Source organism: Suillus discolor (assembly GCF_016758755.1).
Source record: "Suillus discolor strain FC423 chromosome Unknown F5147scaffold_47, whole genome shotgun sequence".
In the NCBI taxonomy this organism is placed as follows: Eukaryota; Fungi; Basidiomycota; class Agaricomycetes; order Boletales; family Suillaceae; genus Suillus; species Suillus discolor.
In genome coordinates this window covers 214,990-232,210 of record NW_024541294.1, presented here as the reverse complement: position 1 = coordinate 232,210, position 17,221 = coordinate 214,990, and the positions used below count along the sequence as shown (strand labels likewise).

Sequence of the window (17,221 nt, the reverse complement as noted above, 5' to 3'; positions counted from 1 at the left end):
TGCAAGTCATAGGTTGTTATGTTGCGATTAGGTAGTAGTGTTGACGCTGGAAGCGCAGCTGGTAATTGTCACGTGATTTATGATGCGGGACAGACTGAACATGTAAACATTGTAATGAGTTCATCTTTAAGACTTACCATCATTCTCTGGCGACGACAATCATGCCTCATACTACTTGCACTCTGCCAGGCATGTATTTGATAGGTGATGTACATTACTCCTTATAAACTTTGACACTGATTGGTCATCGATTTAGTTTTTAGACAATCACGTGGTCCACAACATATTATCCCCTATCACAGCTGCAGCTGTGTTGCTGCTACTGAGCAATCCCACACTGCCATCGACATAACTGAACTCGTGTGACAAGGGCTCGAGAATCATTGAGTTCTATGTAGGTCATTTCGGTCAGACATAACATATTCATCTAACCCTTTTTCAAACAGTTATAGGGTTTCTGAGCCACTTAATCTGTCTCGGTTTTACGCTATTCTTCATGGACGAGGAAAACTTGGCAGAAGAACTTGTGCGTGCATTCAATGAACACCAAACGTGAACAGCAACAACTTGTCCCTGATCACACGGAGCAGCAATAATAATGTTACTATATAATATTCCATGCTTCCTCTAATCAATGAAAATATCTTAGCATACATCATTGCAAGAAAGTTTTGAAAAAAGATTCCCACTGGTCTCCTTTCCTCCTGACCACCATGACTTTCGATCCTAAGACATATCACGACGCTCATTTGACACTCTCAAACCACATTTCCTCGCTAAACGTTCTGGACGGAACCATTTGGCAACATGGCGAATCTGGACTAGAGCTCATCAACAAAAACAATGAGCTTCCTGTCAAACTTGTCACAGTTGGGCGAGTTTCCACCTATCGGCTGAAATGTGGACCTGCAGGAAACCACATTGCAAATGGGAAGAGCCCTATTGAAAAAGCCAAATACCAGTTCCATATCTCGAGACCCACGCATCACGATGTCTTCTTAGATAGATGATCTATAGATAAACACCTATAAAACCAAATATCTCCACGGTCAGCGATTCAGACAAATACCAATGACTGATAATGTGGTCATTCGTGGGTGGCTTTCTTATGCTCCTAAAGTACAGTCAGCACAATGAACAAGAGTCAGTAATCAACAATCGATCCAACAGTATGGATATGAAACACAGCGATCAGAGAAACAAAGAACCAGTCAGTCAGCGATCAATAGCAACAACAACCAAAACAACAAAACAACAGCAACACGATAACAGGAAACACAGTCACCCTAACAATATAGAGATGACAACAAACAAACAGACACTCTTCCTAACACTTCACACAGCAACAAGGATTCGTACACAAACTTAGTGCAGCAAGTTGTGTGGAGTTACAATGAGAGTCCCCCTCAGTTACAAAAACAGGTGAAACTACCGTCAGACCTAGTCAAGCCTCTGTAGCACTCTTAGCCTAATATTGATCCTGCTGTCAAGGAACTCACAATGAGTATTCAAACAGACTCAGGAACGGGTGATCTTGGACTTCAATACCAAATTCCCTTTCAATAGCTAAAGTCTAACTCGCAATGACTACCCTCGACCAGTATGACACACAGATGTATGAGGTCAGGTATCACCGTCAACACCTAAAGTCTCCCCACAAGACTATCCTAAGTCTTCAGTGGACAAAAGAGACAACACCAAACTTCTGGGTAAGAATGAGACTGAAACTTTGGTACTTGAGAGAAAGTTGATAGGTCAAGACAATCAACAACACAAGACTGCTACAACAGAAACACTAATACAATCATGTTCACGTAGACTGTTAGTAACAATGATCACAACACACAGAGACAGTGATCACAGAGATGGTCAGTACAGTTAGTCACCAACACACCACACACACACACACACACACACTTGTGACAGAGAGAGACAAAGAGACAAAGAAACAGAAACATGAGTTTCAGTCACGAATCTCAGACACAATCTCAGAGAAACAGAGAAAAGAAAAACAAACACACAGACACAGAGAAAGACACAAAAAAGAAACAAAGAAATTCAGACAGACAATCAAGAGAAAAACAGAAAAAGAAAAACTAGTCTTGCTAGTCGTCAGACACAGTGAGCTCAAGGTATGTGCTAGATGTTCAGCACAGTGAGCTCAGAAGTGTGCTGCTGGTTGTTGAGCACAGTGAGCTCCAACCTTTTGCTACACTTGCTGAATGCTGAATCACACTTCACTCACAATTTTATTCTGAGAGTATAAAAGCAGGGGAATTGCTTGTTTTATTGGGCAAAAAGCAGCTCCTTATATAGACAAATTAGGTGGCTATACTACTAGTTTCTCACACTTAAAGTTGTAACTTTAGTTTGATAGTACCAAGTTACACAGTATCTTTGAGCCAAAAGTAAATATTCATAACTCTAGTTGGTATAATGATGAGTCAGCAAGAGCTGTGCATGGCCCATGTGTCAGGTGATCCCTTGATGACTCAGCTAGAGAAGAGTGAGAAATGATTACATAATGTGTGGATAGATGTTTGACATCTGTGGCTGATAAATTATTTGGTAGCATAATGACATAGGGTGTGTGTTTAGCAATTTGTAAGCTTTCCCACAGGGTAACCTTATGCAAACATATTTTTCACAGTCACCTGATATGTGTGAGAATGCTTCTGAGTCATCTTCATGGCTGACTAAGTAAAACTCATCGCAGAATTAAATGTACAAAAATATTCAGTCCACTTGTGTACAAACTTGTAAAATGAAAAAAATGCGAAAAAATATTCCCTGAGCCTCAGTTTGACTTCAGATCAAGAGAAAAAAATGTTCATAGTGATTTCTGAGGTATAAAACTCATAGGAAAGTATTACTGGTCCATGCACCGAACTAGTTTGGTGCAGGTCAACGACCTTGCAGAAGACTACCAAGCTGGTATTTCCACCCTGGAGGCGTTGCAGTCACAAGTCGCCACCATGCAACACCGAGGAAGTATGATCGTGGAGGACGTGACAGGGAAGATGATACGGTTTGTCAAAAATGTATTCACCTTGAGGGTAAGTGTCATATCCCGCATTCTGGACCCGGACCAATCACACATGTCATTTCCAGACTTCTGGATCTGGCCGACTTCTATCTATCGTCCAGATCTGAACCACGTCTATCTTCCATGCCTTATCCCTTTGTACGTTCCTTCTCCAGTTAGATTATACTCATTTTCCGTACCTTGTTTCATTTCCACCTTTATTTTCCTATGTCTTCATCTCCGTCTTCATTTACTATTTTCCAATAGACTAGTGTTTGACTTTTCTATATGTTCCGTCCACAGCCTCGCATATCTTCGGACTGCGCAGACTGACTCTCCGTTAAGTCCTCAGTAGTATATAAACCCTGTAGAATCCTTGTACTTCCTCAGTTCGAATATTATCTCAGACTCTGCTCATTCTCTTCTCCATCCGACTTGAGTTTCTCCTCTCGTCGTCCTCCGCTAGTCTTAGGATCGATTCCTATAGACTTCTCACCTCTGCCTCTACCTCTGGTAGTCCTCCGCTGTTTCCTTTCTAGTTTGGACATCATCCGGATTAGTCTTATCCTTCATTCCTGAACGTCCACCGGAATTCCTGCGCATCGGACATCGGACTCCGGACTCGTCCGACAACCTTTGGACATCGTCCAACAGCCCTCGGAAGTTAGGGGCACGTACTCAGGTAAGGGGTGCAGCGCACGAGCTGAAGCCAAGCCCTTCGGATCCGACCCTTGAGCATGTTCTTAACAGTAAGTGCACACGTTAAACAAGGAACTTGAGCCTGAAATCATATAGGAAAACACCATACCTGACTCCCCTCATGGACAGGCAGTCAAAGGAGCGCCACAGATGGACCAAGAAACAGCAAACTGGCCCATCCTGGATGAATTCACATTGCCCTTCGATAGCATCAAATACATCTACAAACCCACACCCCTTCCTGTCTTCTACGAAGGAGACCTCATTGATCCCATCCACACCAATACAGCTCTGAACGGATCTATAGCGAAGATTGAGTTCACTGTACGTCATTGGAAAATCGAAGACCATGATACTTTTCAAGCCTCAGCGGAAAAGATCACCATTCTGAGGCTTGGCGCGGTCCATCACAAGACTAACTATAAATGCCCACACGTTAACGACAACAAAGACCAACCAGAAAAGAAGAAAATTCATGGAGATGCTGACACGAATAGTTCAAAAGCCTAGGATTCCAGTGAGTGACTTGAAAACCAAGTTGTGACAAATCTGCTATGTTTGTTATTGTATTTTGATGTTGAGTTGATATCGTTCCTTTGATACATGTAACACTAGGCAACAAGCATGTAGTACAGAATAAAATCGGGGATGAGAAAAGAAAACGAATGTCAAGGTGCTGACCTACAGCACTCAAGACATTGGAAAACGCGAGAGTCACATGCAAAATTTCGTTTGACTTCGTGATGACAAACAATTTCTCATGCCTCGATTGTTGGTTTGGATGACCTGTGGTCGCAAAAATTAATATATTTTTGTTTGTTTATTAAAAATATAATAATCTCACTGCCAGAGGTGGCATGCTTGGTGTTGTTTATTTGTAGATATCACACTGAGTCATATCCGGGGCGGATGCTGGATAGGGTCGGACGGTCGGATATCCCAGGATTGAAATATTCTGAATCGAATGACAACCACGACAAACAAGCTACATACACCAAGTTACAGAACTCGTGGGAACAACCGGAGCAAGGTTATTAGTTGGCAATGCCGGCCCCTAGTTAGTGGATGACTATCCATAGGCTGAAATAATGCGGAATAAAATAAGATAGAATAAAAAAGACCATTTAAGGAAGTCGTGCCGCGATGCCACTGTTCATTTGCATCGAATTTGCAAAACATTATTTTTTGACCCCCTTACAGATTAAATCTGTTTTGGGCCACTACGCCTAAGCTATCTGCTGACTAATCCATGACTTGAGGTCCGCCTGACACATGTTCAGCATGGCGATGGTCGCCACCTGGTCCAAACATTTTCCAATATATGGAGTCCCATCCCTGAGCTCCCTGGCGAGGTTTTTAGCTGAAATTTGAAAATTGCTATCAGCAGACAACGCTGACACATACCACTGCAACCAGCCAGGGTACAAGGTGAGCAGTGCTGACACCATTCTCTCCCTATAAGTCTAGAATTGCGAAAACAACTCATTCCCCAAGCTACTGCGACTGTTTCTTTTTCATTAAAGACTTGATTTCATGTGTGTACTAACATATTCCTGCAACCACCGCTGGGCACGACAAAGGTACTACAGCCGCTTAGGGTTCCAAGTTTCAACACGATCAAGTCAAGCTAGCTCTATTCCAGCAACGAGTGTAGCTGCTAACATCCTCACATCTTCTTCATCATCAAGAAATGCTGTCTCTTCTCCATCATTCACCAGATTGTGGTACTGTAGTAGTAGCAGTCCATTCAGTCAATTTTGACGTAGAACCGGTACCCCAGACATGCCAAATGTCCGTAGATTTTGTCCAGCCGGTCACTGGCCGATGGTAGTAAATATATGTAGATATGGTACTGGCCAGTCCTGATTCTGCTCATGTGTCTTAGTGTAGCAGCAGGTCTGGCCAGGCATCTTAGACACCAGAACACTGGCCAGACCCGATGTTACATGTATGTATGATTGGTCTGGCCAGCTTTATATTTCCTGACCAGATTGTAGCACCAGGTCTGGCCGGTCATGCAGGGCCAGTTCTGGCCGGGCATAGATAAAATCACAATGTCAGCCAGAACTACTATAACCTATGGATAGAATAGGTCTAACCAGGCATCTTAGACATAAGAACACTGGCCAGACCTGGTGTTACCTGTGGGTAAGGCCTGTCCCGCCGGGTTCATATTTTCTTAGCACATACTGGCCAGACCTGGTGGTACATGTGGGTATGGCCCGTCCGGCCGGGTTTATATTTTCTTAGCAAATACTGGCCAGACCTGATGTTACCTGTGGGTATGGCCTGTCCGGCCGGGTTTATATTTTCTTAGCAAATACTGGCCAGACCTTGTGGTACATGTGGGTAAAGCCTGTCCGGCCAGGTTTATATTTTCTTAGCACATACTGGCCAGACCTGGTGGTACATGTGGGTATGTCCTGTCCAGCCAGGCTTATATTTTCTGAGTTCAAGTTGTAGATATACTATCTTAAACAAAGCATGCGCGAGATACAAGTATGCTAATATTTCATTGCTTTCTTGGAGGGCAGCCTAGCTCTGGAAGAGCGACGGATGTCGTCAGTCTTGGTGATCTTGTGTGGCTTTCCAGATTCACCCGACTTGCTCCTTTTTTTCCCCTTCACCTCCACTCTTACCTCTGCCTCCGACTCACCATTGTGCTCCACTTCCACTCTCTGTCTCTCCAGGGACTCATTTTCCTCCACGAGCTTCTTCGTTTCCTCCTGCAGCTTCTGCATATCATCCTTTAACCTCTTATTCCTCGATTTCGCCTCCTCCAACATCCTCAACTCTTCCTCCAGGTGCTGCCTGACCTCCAACTCGTGATCCCTTTCCTTCTCCTCCTGCTCTCCTGCAGCACGTTGCTGACCCTCCCTTCCCTTGAGCATTGGAAGCATCCTACCTCTGACAGTATCGACCAAATCTTCAACAAGGCTGAGGATCTTGATATCTAAGGTCGAGGCACCAAGGTAAGTGGGGGTGTTGTGAGGGGCTTCGTCCGCCTCATACTCGATAGCACGTTTAAATTCCCTGAGCAGTAAGCCGAGACCCAAAGTGATGCGCATTCCTGAGGGCAAGCTGGTGATCTTGGCAGATGCGATCATGTCCAAAAAATTTTCTACAACACCATCTTCGGAGTGCACAGCATTGGGAAGGTACGATTCTTCCCAAGACCATGTTGCCCAGGTAGGCCAGTCCCTTTGCTCCTCAGAGCTTGGTCCCTACACCATGTGAGTATTGAATTCTGCTCATTCAATGACGAACATACCTTCTCCAAGTCTCTGACCCCTTCAACCAACAGCAGGTATTTATCATTATTGCTCAGGGACTTCAAGAACTGCACGCGATCCTTCATTGGAACTGCCGCGGGTGCTCCTTCTTGAGCGCCAGATGGCCTAGCAGCCAGCCCTGTTGTACGTCCTGCAAAGGATGTTGTGGCTAAGTCATCTTCTGAAGAGTCATCGTCAGCTGGGCTGATGGTACTTGGTGCAAGGTGTGTGCTGGCTAGGGCGCTGGAGGCAGCCTTGGTCCCGGCCAGCCCTTTCATACGTGGTGTGGGGCGTGTGCTGGCCGAGGCACTGGAGGCAGCCTTAGTCCCGGCTGGCCCTTCGGTATGTGTCGTAGGTGGCTTGGCTGAGGTATCGTCCTCGTTTTCTTGACTGATTTCCACATATACCTTTTTGTCCCCCTTATAGGGAACTGCGTTCTGCAGGCTCTCTTTGCTCATATCAGCAAGCTTGCCTGCAAGGAAAATAATCAATCTTTGCTTGGCTGCCTGTCTGACTTCCCAATGGTCCCACAGCTTGGTGATGTCGTCAGCCCTCAAATGAGAGGGATCCCTCAACAAGAAACCCTTGGGGTGTTACGACAAACGGTCGTGTGCGACTAGGATAATCTAACAGCGACAACCACGACAGTGGTACCGAGTGCTGAGAGTCGTCGGCCTTTACAGACAAGCAAAGGTTGCGTACTCAAATGTAGCTCATGGTGGTTAACGAGGGGTTACACCGAGATGATAGCGGTTTACAGACAGTGAGAGGCGTCACTGAAGGTACAAGTCGATGTCGAGCAGGTAGCTTTAGCGGGACAAGGAGTTCAAGGGTAAACCTAGTAAGATTAAAGTAAGGAACGTCTACTTGTAATCTTCGACCTTATATAAGGCTATTCTTCGTATCTAAGCTCAGCCTAAAGCTGGGTTCTAATCTGCTTATCTACATGAGTCAGAGATAGCGTCCATGAGGCGGGCTTCTATCGTAGATAGCGTCCATGCGGTATGCTTCTATCAGAGATAGGATCCACGTGGTATCCTTCTATCAGTACATGAGGCAGCGCGTGGCTTGCCTTCTATCTTCTATCAGTCCTCGAGGCAGCACGAGGCTCGCCTTCTATCTTGATAACATTAATAGGTCTTCTAGACCTATGTCGTCATGTATCGTCACATGCGGTCCAGACCGCTTATCTAAGCCGGCAGTTGCCGCTTATCGTCTATCGTCATCTATCATCATCTGTCGTCACAGAGCTAGTGAGGCTCCGGTATCGTCTATAGAGCTGGTGAGGCTCTGGTGTCGTCTATAGCCGTGCAAGTGGCAGAGGGCTCTCTGCTGGTGGGGGACTCGTGCCATGTTACTGTAACATGGGGAGGCACTCCAGGTCCAAGTACAAACTTGGCTTAGCCACAACCTCACGCCAAGGTACTGGCTTGGTACTGTCAGTGAAAACTTCTACCCAACCAACCTTAAGTCCCATCAAAGCTGACCGAACAGACATTAACTCACTGTATGACACATGGAAGATCCGTTGGACTAATTCTTGCTGTCCTTTCGCATTGATACCAGCATGTGAAGGAAGCTTTGCATAGCCTGTCTTGTCTAAGACAAGTTCAGGCAACTTATCCTTGGTATCGTCCTCGTCGTCCTCATTGTCTGACACTCCATCAGAGTCCTCAGGGTCTTAAGATTCTTTAATTATTGTGTAGTCAATACAAAATGAAAACTCACAGAATTCTGACTTGGACCACTCCGCAAATTTTGTAAAACCATCAGATGTCCATTCTTTGTTGCCGTGAGAACTTTGTGTGAACACTTTTTTGCCATTCAAGGGCTTAGACTCATGGCTGAATAATAACATTGAGTTATTTTACTTCGATAAGACAATATCACTCACATGACGACACTTAGAGTCTGATCAGATTTGTTTTTGTGACTGACTAGCATCACAACCTGACACCCTATAGTACGACGAATTTGTTCTGTAAAATCGTCCAGGACTCTTTTGAGGTTCCTCTTCCGATACCTGCCAGTATATGTGTTACAGGCATCCGTAACACCTACAGGAGCCCCTGCTCTGCCTACACCTGCCCCCGCTCTGCTAGACTCCCCGTGCGGCGGTGCACCGCCTGCGCCTAGAAAGACAGTGGTCTGGACTGCTGTGACCCCGCCCCTGGCGCTATGACCCCGCCCCTGGCCTAGATGGCCTTGTACCTGATCCATGGAGGCTGTACGCCTCATGGTCACCCTAGATCAGCGCATGCATACCGCATGTCGCTTCATGAAGATATGGAGCGCTCTTGGCGCTTCCTGTACCCACGCGCAGCTGCCCTTGGCGCAGCATGCTTGATCAGAGGTTAAGCCTCATGTATCTTATCTGACCTCATGTCTTGTTATCATAGATCCTAGATATACTATAGATTACAGACTGAGCTAGAATATTTATATGTAGCACATATAAGTAGACAGATTATTGTACTTAGACTTTACTTTAATCTACTAGGTTCATCCCCAGAACTTGCTTATCTAAGCTTTACCAGCTTCCTTGTGTGAGACCGCACTTCTAAGTCGCCCCCATACGACTTAGCACGTATCCGCTAGCCCTGTATCTCGACGAGCACCGTCTTACCGAGATCACCGGAGGAACCCTTGACGTTCCGTCAAGCCGAGAACCACCCTCAGCTTCAGTAGACTCACTCAAGTCGTCGCTGAGAAGACCTATCCTAGTTCGCACACGCCGACCGACGGTCGACGTAACAATATGTAGTTATAGGAGATACTGAGTTGAGAATATAAATACTTACATTGCCTGCGCTTCTGCTGGTGCGCCTTCCCTATTCCACTTTTCCTTCGTGTCCTCTACCTCCTCACGTTGCGCAGGAGTCATATTGTTAAACCAGTCCCTCGCGTGTCCTGTACAGAATTTAATCAAATGTTTTCCCCCCAACTTTGATTGCTCCTCCTTGTCATAGTCATCAATTTCCTGCTTGAACAACTTCTGTGCGACATCCCAGTCAGTAATTTCCTTCTTGTAAAATGCGGCATCCTTTGGACGAGCTGCCATCTCCCTCTCCTCAGGGGATACACCAAGTGCTTCATTGTCCTGTTCATCTTCCAGGAACTCTCCTTCAGCTTGAATATCATCCTCATCGGTTAAGAACTGGAGATAGTAGCGCCTAATGGCCTTTTCATATACAGGCAAATAAGTACTATTTTCTATACAAAATAAGCCATACAAACCTTTCTTAAAGGCTTCGGCAAGGCAGCAGGATCCTCCAGTGACTTATGTTTTGTGACAATCTGATCGCGTATTGTCTTCAAAATACTTTGACGTGTTGGTGCCGAAGCAGTAACAAACTTGTCCTGGTGGATAGCTAGTATTCCCTCGAAAGACTCATACCATTTGTCCATGATATGTTTAGTAGTAGAAATAAGGATATGAAGTGTTTGCGACACGTAGTCAAGGGTCGGCCGCACAAATGTTCCAAACACGATCACATGTCAAAGGTGACATGTGATCGTGTTTGGAACATTTGTGCGGCCGACCCTTGACTACGTGTCGCAAACACTTCATATCCTTATTTCTAAACCTGTAATTAATGAAACCACTGATGAATGCACAAATGGAGGCTAACAAATCAAATCAATTGCAAAAACATCTATCTAAGTAACTAGTGTGAAATAATTCAGTTGCGCGCCTTCTTCCTAGTAGACTCAGTCTCATCTAAACTCTCTTTGCTACTCCTTGGACGTTTGGCTTGGCTGATGGAAGATGTGGCCGAAATAGGTGCAGACTGAACAGACGGAGATGGGAAGATGGCAGAAGGGGACTGAAACCAGCCGCTGTTCCTGCTCTTAGCGGCATTGACAAGGAAACCCGGAGGTTTGTCAATCTGGAACCTATGGGGAGACTTTCCCTGGCTCTTACCACATTCAGTATGTAAGCAGGTATATATGTACCTACTGACACCTGCGGCCTGGTCTTGAGCGGCGACACCTTGAGACTGTTGTGATGCTGTCACACTGACTTTCTCCGACCAACTATTGGTCGAGCCGCAGAGGGGACACTGTGAAGGCACCTCAATGCCCCATGGCTGTGTCTGTGGATGGGCGCGTGCGTAAGTTGTGACTAAAAGCCTGGGAAAATGGGCGGCGTTATCCCTGGTCATTGATATGATCTTGGAATGTAGTCCAAGGTGGTTGGAGAGGGAGAGCAGAGAGGGAAAGACTTTGTGGAGATCCAGCTGTTCGATGATGACAAGTTCCGCTAGGGCCAGTAGGAAGTTGGTGGCGACCAGTGGCTGGAACCTTTTGGCAGGAAAAATGATAGCGGATGCTACCTTGATGTCCAGGATGGCCTGCTTGAGCTCAACAAATGCGTCCTCATGTGTGACAATAGAGCCACACACAAGGAGCACCATGTTGGCGGCCTTGAGAAGAGGAAGATAAGGCCGAAATACAGTAGATAGTACCTAGATCACCAATTAGCCAAGAACTTGCAGAATAGATGGATACATTACCTGGGTGACGCTCATAGCAATATATCTACCATTTACCTTGCCCGCGAACAGCCACCTGCTGTCTTGTTCGGAATGGTTCGAAAAAAATGCAAAAATGCGTCCAGCTCATCCAAGGTGTTGCGTGAGTTGAGTGACACGCGCTTGCTGCATCTGAGTGTACGCGTCTATCTTCTTGTGTGCCGCGACGTCGAAGACAACCTCCAGGTAAGTGTACCCACCGTTGGGGAAAAGTGTTCCAAATAGTGCGACAGGAGGGGGACAGGCGTTATCACTTCATCAGTTGCACTGATGATGAAGTGAATGATGGTGACCGGCATGGAGGCCAACAACGTGCATGACGCGGCCTCAAACTTGCCATTGAGCCGGAGGAAATGAGGAAGGACAGGATGCCCTCCTCTGTCAGGCAAGTTGGCGCTGTAGAATCCCTGTAATCACATTAATAGCGTAGTCAAAAGAATTAAAAAAAGTACTTACAAAGTAGGGTGCCGGCTTTCTAAGACTGCGCAGAGAATGGCAGGATAGGCAAAGAAACAAGACGTCGACACCTTGTACAATGTTGACATAGCTGGTGGGGACTTCAATACAGTGACTGCACATAACGCGCGGGCAAGCATCGCACTTGTACAATACAACGTCACCTTCGGCGCCATCACGGCAGATCATACACCACTGACTAAATTAGCTAAGATAGACATTATGAAGGAAGAACTTACTAGGCTGTGGATCTCTGCAGGCAGCTCAGGTGCCGCCGGTCCACTTGGCAATAGATCCTCCACATATGGATTGGGAGAACCAAGGGGAACACTGACTTTGAGGGCAACACCCCCAGCAGCGCGCTTCTTGGCAGTGTTCTTCTTGGGTGGCATGAGCTGGGGCTATGAGATGTAGAAGTGGTACCGGCCGATGGATTCAACAATAAGAAATCGGACTTACAATAATTCGAACATGGGTGTCACATGATCGCGTGAAACCGGCATTGTGCATACAAAAAGACATGTTGTAAGTCCAATTTCTTATTGTTGAATCCATCATGTCTTTTTGTATGCACAATGCCGGTTTCACGTGATCATGTGACATATGGCACGCGTGCATTGTGGATGAGTCGTGTTTTAAACGCGTCTTGTTTGATCATGTGACCCGTGGCACGCGCGCATTGTGGACAAGTATTTTTTGTATTTTAAACGCGTCTTGTTTGATCATGTGACCTGTGGCACGCATGCATTGTGGACAAGTCTTTTTGTATTTTAAACACGTCTTGTTTGATCATGTGACCCGTGGCACGCGCACATTGTGGACAAGTCTTTTTGTATTTTAAACACGTCTTGTTTGATCATGTGATTACATGAAACCGGCATTGTGCGAATACAAACACAATCAAATATTGCGGCATATAGTGAGCAGGTAACACATTCCCACGGTTGAATTTCTTGTACCGCTCGCTCACCATTGCTCACCATGTGCATCCTCACTCCTCACCACACTTCAGCGCTCATCCCATTAGCCACTTACACAGTCTGCAGCTGTGTAAGTGGCTTATGGGTCACTGAGCATTCTACACTTCAAGGTAGATGTCTTCTTTTCTCGCGTTCCTTGCTGAATATGTTCTTTTCTACAGGTTATATCCTCTCAGGTGAGTCTTCTGTTAAGTTATGCGGCGCTTACCTTCTTTCTTTTTGATAGGATTCCTTCATCATCCGCCTCTTTACTCCACTCATTCACCAAGGTTCGTCTTATCTTGACGTCTCCTGCGCTGACTATTTGTCTATAGTATTTCATTATCATCCGCCCACTCTCTCACCAAGGTCTGTGTTCTTTTGAGCTCTCCTGTGCTTACCGTCTGTCTTCAGCATTTCACTCATTTGTCCTCCTTCAAGTTATGCACCCTCTCAGGTCTGTTTTATTTAGAGCTTGCCTGCACTTACCATTTTCCTTTTTTTTAGTGTTTTATTGCCATGCACAATATCTGCATGGGTCTTTGGGGCTGGGGGAGGTATAGTGTCCACACTGGTGCGCCTATCCTCCTCCAATATTTCCATGGGTCTTTGGGGCTGGGGGAGGTATAGTGTCCACACTGGTGCGCCTATCCTCCTCCAATATTTTCATGGGTCTTTGGGGCTGGAGGGAGGTATAGTGTCCACACTGGTGCACCTATCCTCCTCCAATATTTTCATGGGTCTTTGGGGCTGGAGGGAGGTATAGTGTCCACACTGGTGCGCCTATCCTCCTCCACCATTTACTTGGGGTATGGTGCTCAATGTGCGCCTAAATTCGCTTCCTCAACAAGATAGTTTCATTTGTATTCCCTTAGCAAACACTGACCACCGTTCATGCAGGTATTATTATATGGCGCCAATATCTAATAAAAGGACGGTTTTGATTATATTTGACTTTACAGGTACTGACCAATGTTTACAGATTGTACCTACTTTTATATGTACTGTAGTTAGCAGTACAAGACCGTTGTGGAGAGGGCCCCTCCACAGCGGCCTTGTATTGGCAGAATTTTTTCACTTTATTACTATTTTAAAATGCACAACATGTCTCAGTAGTTTTACCATTATAAAATCACATGCTCCGCTTTGAAATAAAATCACGTGACTTGTATACTCAGCGCCCCATATAAGTCTTTAGAGACTTATGCCTATCTGTTACCAACAAGTTTGCAAGATTTGCTTTGATTCAGGACGTTTGATTTGATTTGGAGGATGTTTTTGTTTCATTGATAGTTGAGCCATCGAGGAACCTAGTTACCTGAGCTTATGTGAGCGTAGATGGCCAGATATAAAAATTCAAAATTCAAAAGCCCGTATGCAACCGCCTAGCAGCCCACCTTTCTTGTTCAGAGTGCAATTGGGGACAAACCTTCAGTGCGCCCTAAGTGTTGCTTCACAGCTATACAGTAACTCCCCATATTTCATCACATATGCACTTCACTGAAACTTTTGTTCTGCAACCTTTACAACCGCCACCCCTCTTCATCCTTGTGACTCACAAGTAAAGCTCCCCCATTTCATCATGTATGCACTTCACCGAACAAAACTCCATTCTTCTGTCCTTGACTCCTTGCCTCACATCATATTCTAACTCACAAGTAAAGCTCCCCCATTTCATCACATATGCGCTTCACCGAACAAAACTTCATTCTTCTGTCCTTGCCCCCCTTCATCTTCTAACTCACAAGTAAAGCTCCCCCATTTCATCGCGTACGCACTTCACCGAACAAAGCTTCATTCTTCTGTAACCTTCACCACTGTTGTTTGGTGAAGTGCATGCGCAATGAAATGGGGGAGCTTTACTTGTGAGTTTTGTTCACCACTGTCATCCCTCTTCATCTTCCAACTCACAAGTAAAGCTCCCCCATTTCATTGCGCGTACGCACTTCACCAAACAATGATAGTGGTGAAGGTTATAGAAGAATGAAGCTTTGTTCGGTGAAGTGCATACGCGATGAAATGGGGGAGCTTTACTTGTGAGTTTTGTTCAGTGAACAGCCATCCCTCTTCATCTTCTAAACTCACAAGTAAATGTCCCCCATTTCATCTTCACCGAACAAAACCTCATTCTTCCGTAATCTATGCACTACATAGTACAAAACACCATTTATTATTACCCATCTTTTCATTGTTTTATTGTTCAGATCACCGCCATTCTTCAGTGCTTCGGTAACACCTTGACACATTTTACAGGAACCGGCAGGCCCAAAGTACCCTCTTCTAATGTTCGACAGAATTATGTAATTACCCATGGGGATTCTCCATTAGGCTACATTAATGTGTGACATGTTGGCATGTTCATTTATACTTCCGACGTGACAGGTTTGAAATTTTCCATCCACTCCGACTTACAATGGGGGATCCTGTAGCTTTACTAGCCAAAAGGCTCAGTAGCCGTGTTGATGAACTCCTGTGTGATTCCTCACCATTTGAATTGTTCACACAGAACAACATTGACGAAAAATTACTACAGAGAGCCAAGTAAGCAATTTCTAAGTTGTTTTTCTGCGCCACTCAACAGCCGTAATTTAAGGACCAGATTGTGGAATCAGTGGCAGAACATTCTACTGTTTGCTAGTGGCGATAGTGGTACTAATCTGACGATCATTACTGATATTGAAATTTCCAGGGCCGCAGTAATCATTGCTTACGCAGCAGTTAATAGTTGTACGTCTTTATTTGATTTTTCGACTGTACCCGAATTTGAATATTTGACTGCAGTACAAACAGATTGGGATGTTGATCGATTTTCGGACTCTGCTAAAGCCTCCCGAAATACAAAACAAAGAAAGAAACTAGCCAAGTATTTCAAAGCTTCTTCATTTGGTCACATAACCGAGCCCACCACATTGGTTGATAAGCATGGAAGAATCCTAGCTTGGTATCTCCCCAAGATCCTGATGCCCGACCGAATGGTACGACTCTCACGAATATGAAAACCCTATTTTAAACTGTTTATAATCTAGGAACACATCAACGAGTCCATCAAGATACTCAGACCTGTCCTTGATCACTCTTTGCCTAAGCCAACGGAACAGGCAAAACAGCCTTGGTGTTCACAAGGCTTTGTCATACCCTCTGGCGGAGGAGAATTTGGAGCAGGATGGGTGACTATGTGCCCTGGTGGTTTCATGCAACATCATGAAGTGAGATTTTTTTCATATCCGATTCACAAGACAAAAGTAACTCAATCGAGTGAGCGGCTTCAAGATCTTTTATATCAATCAACTTCTCTGTCGTCACCCATAGTTCAATATTGATTGTCTGAAATCACAGCAACTGAACAATTCTGGTCCACTATCACCAGTATTATTGCACCCCATCAGTATCTTGCCGGCATGCAATGTATTTCTAGCCTGAAGCAAGTGGTCAAGACTTCAAATCCAGTTGTTTGGCCCTCAGATTTTTCTGGAATTGAGGTGATTGTCAACCGGGAGACACTGTATCATCGCGATCCAGGAGCATCACCATCATTTTATGACCTTTTGGTGAGCCTCGGAAAAGGTCACCAGGCTATATTGGATCTGCCTGATGTGGGTGCCGAGCTACAATATGACCCTGGGAGCATGGTTTACATTTGTGGTAAGGTACTGGAGCATGGGGTCCCAAGGTGGCGTGATGGGGAGAGGATTGTAATCGCCCACTTTGTCAAGGACAAAGTTCATGATGGGCAGAGTATTCCTAGACCGATGTTTCCAACGGACTTGGAATTTCTCATCAAAGTGGGGGCAGGTAAAGGAGGAAAACCTGTTAGTAGGAAGAAGGGCAGAAAGAATGGGTTGAACAGGGGAGAGTCCAGAGGTAGTAAGTAGAGACAGTTATTCATTTGTGATAGCCAAGATTTTTGGATTTGATTAGACAAATTTTTGACTATACACTTCATTTCACATTATCATTCCTTGGTTGAAACATCATGTCTGGGCAGAAAAAAAATTGTCTTAAGGCTGTTTCTTATTCTTTCAAACACAGAGGTAGCCTATCCAAAAAGAAAGACCTGGACGTAGACTATGTTGCCTACAAGCCTACCAGAGACAAGAGGGGAAAGTCCTCATGGGTCGAATCCTGTGCAGATCCACTGTATGAAACATCAATGGACCCTTCCTCCCCCAGCAGCCCAAGGAAACGAATGAAAGAGAACCATGCAGAATTTGTGGATGTCGAAGCCTCTCAGGAAAGTTTGGGTGACTTCATTCTGGACACAGAGGATGGTCACCA

At 45.2% G+C, this 17,221-nt stretch overlaps 3 protein-coding genes across 3 annotated transcripts; 1 reads left to right on the top strand and 2 right to left on the bottom strand.

The window, feature by feature from the left end:
* Positions 1–9,793: 9,793 nt before the first annotated feature.
* On the bottom strand, positions 9,794–10,404 carry F5147DRAFT_776304 (uncharacterized protein; the record flags this gene model as incomplete). The annotated part of the gene is made up of 2 exons (XM_041441844.1): positions 9,794–10,177; positions 10,234–10,404. The coding sequence occupies 2 exons, from the start codon at positions 10,402–10,404 to the stop codon at positions 9,794–9,796; spliced, it is 555 nt and encodes a 184-aa protein (XP_041290234.1).
* A 275-nt stretch (positions 10,405–10,679) lies between these two features.
* On the bottom strand, positions 10,680–12,509 carry F5147DRAFT_776303 (uncharacterized protein; the record flags this gene model as incomplete). Its single annotated transcript, XM_041441843.1, has 6 exons — positions 10,680–10,910; positions 10,962–11,465; positions 11,732–11,938; positions 11,988–12,182; positions 12,227–12,388; positions 12,447–12,509. 6 exons carry the CDS (start codon positions 12,507–12,509, stop codon positions 10,680–10,682), a joined length of 1,362 nt encoding a protein of 453 aa, XP_041290233.1.
* Positions 12,510–12,968: 459 nt separating this feature from the next.
* Positions 12,969–13,712, top strand: F5147DRAFT_655011 (uncharacterized protein; the record flags this gene model as incomplete). The annotated part of the gene is made up of 5 exons (XM_041433928.1): positions 12,969–13,037; positions 13,129–13,143; positions 13,194–13,236; positions 13,282–13,315; positions 13,454–13,712. The coding sequence occupies 5 exons, from the start codon at positions 12,969–12,971 to the stop codon at positions 13,710–13,712; spliced, it is 420 nt and encodes a 139-aa protein (XP_041290232.1).
* Between the last annotated feature and the right edge of the window lie 3,509 nt (positions 13,713–17,221).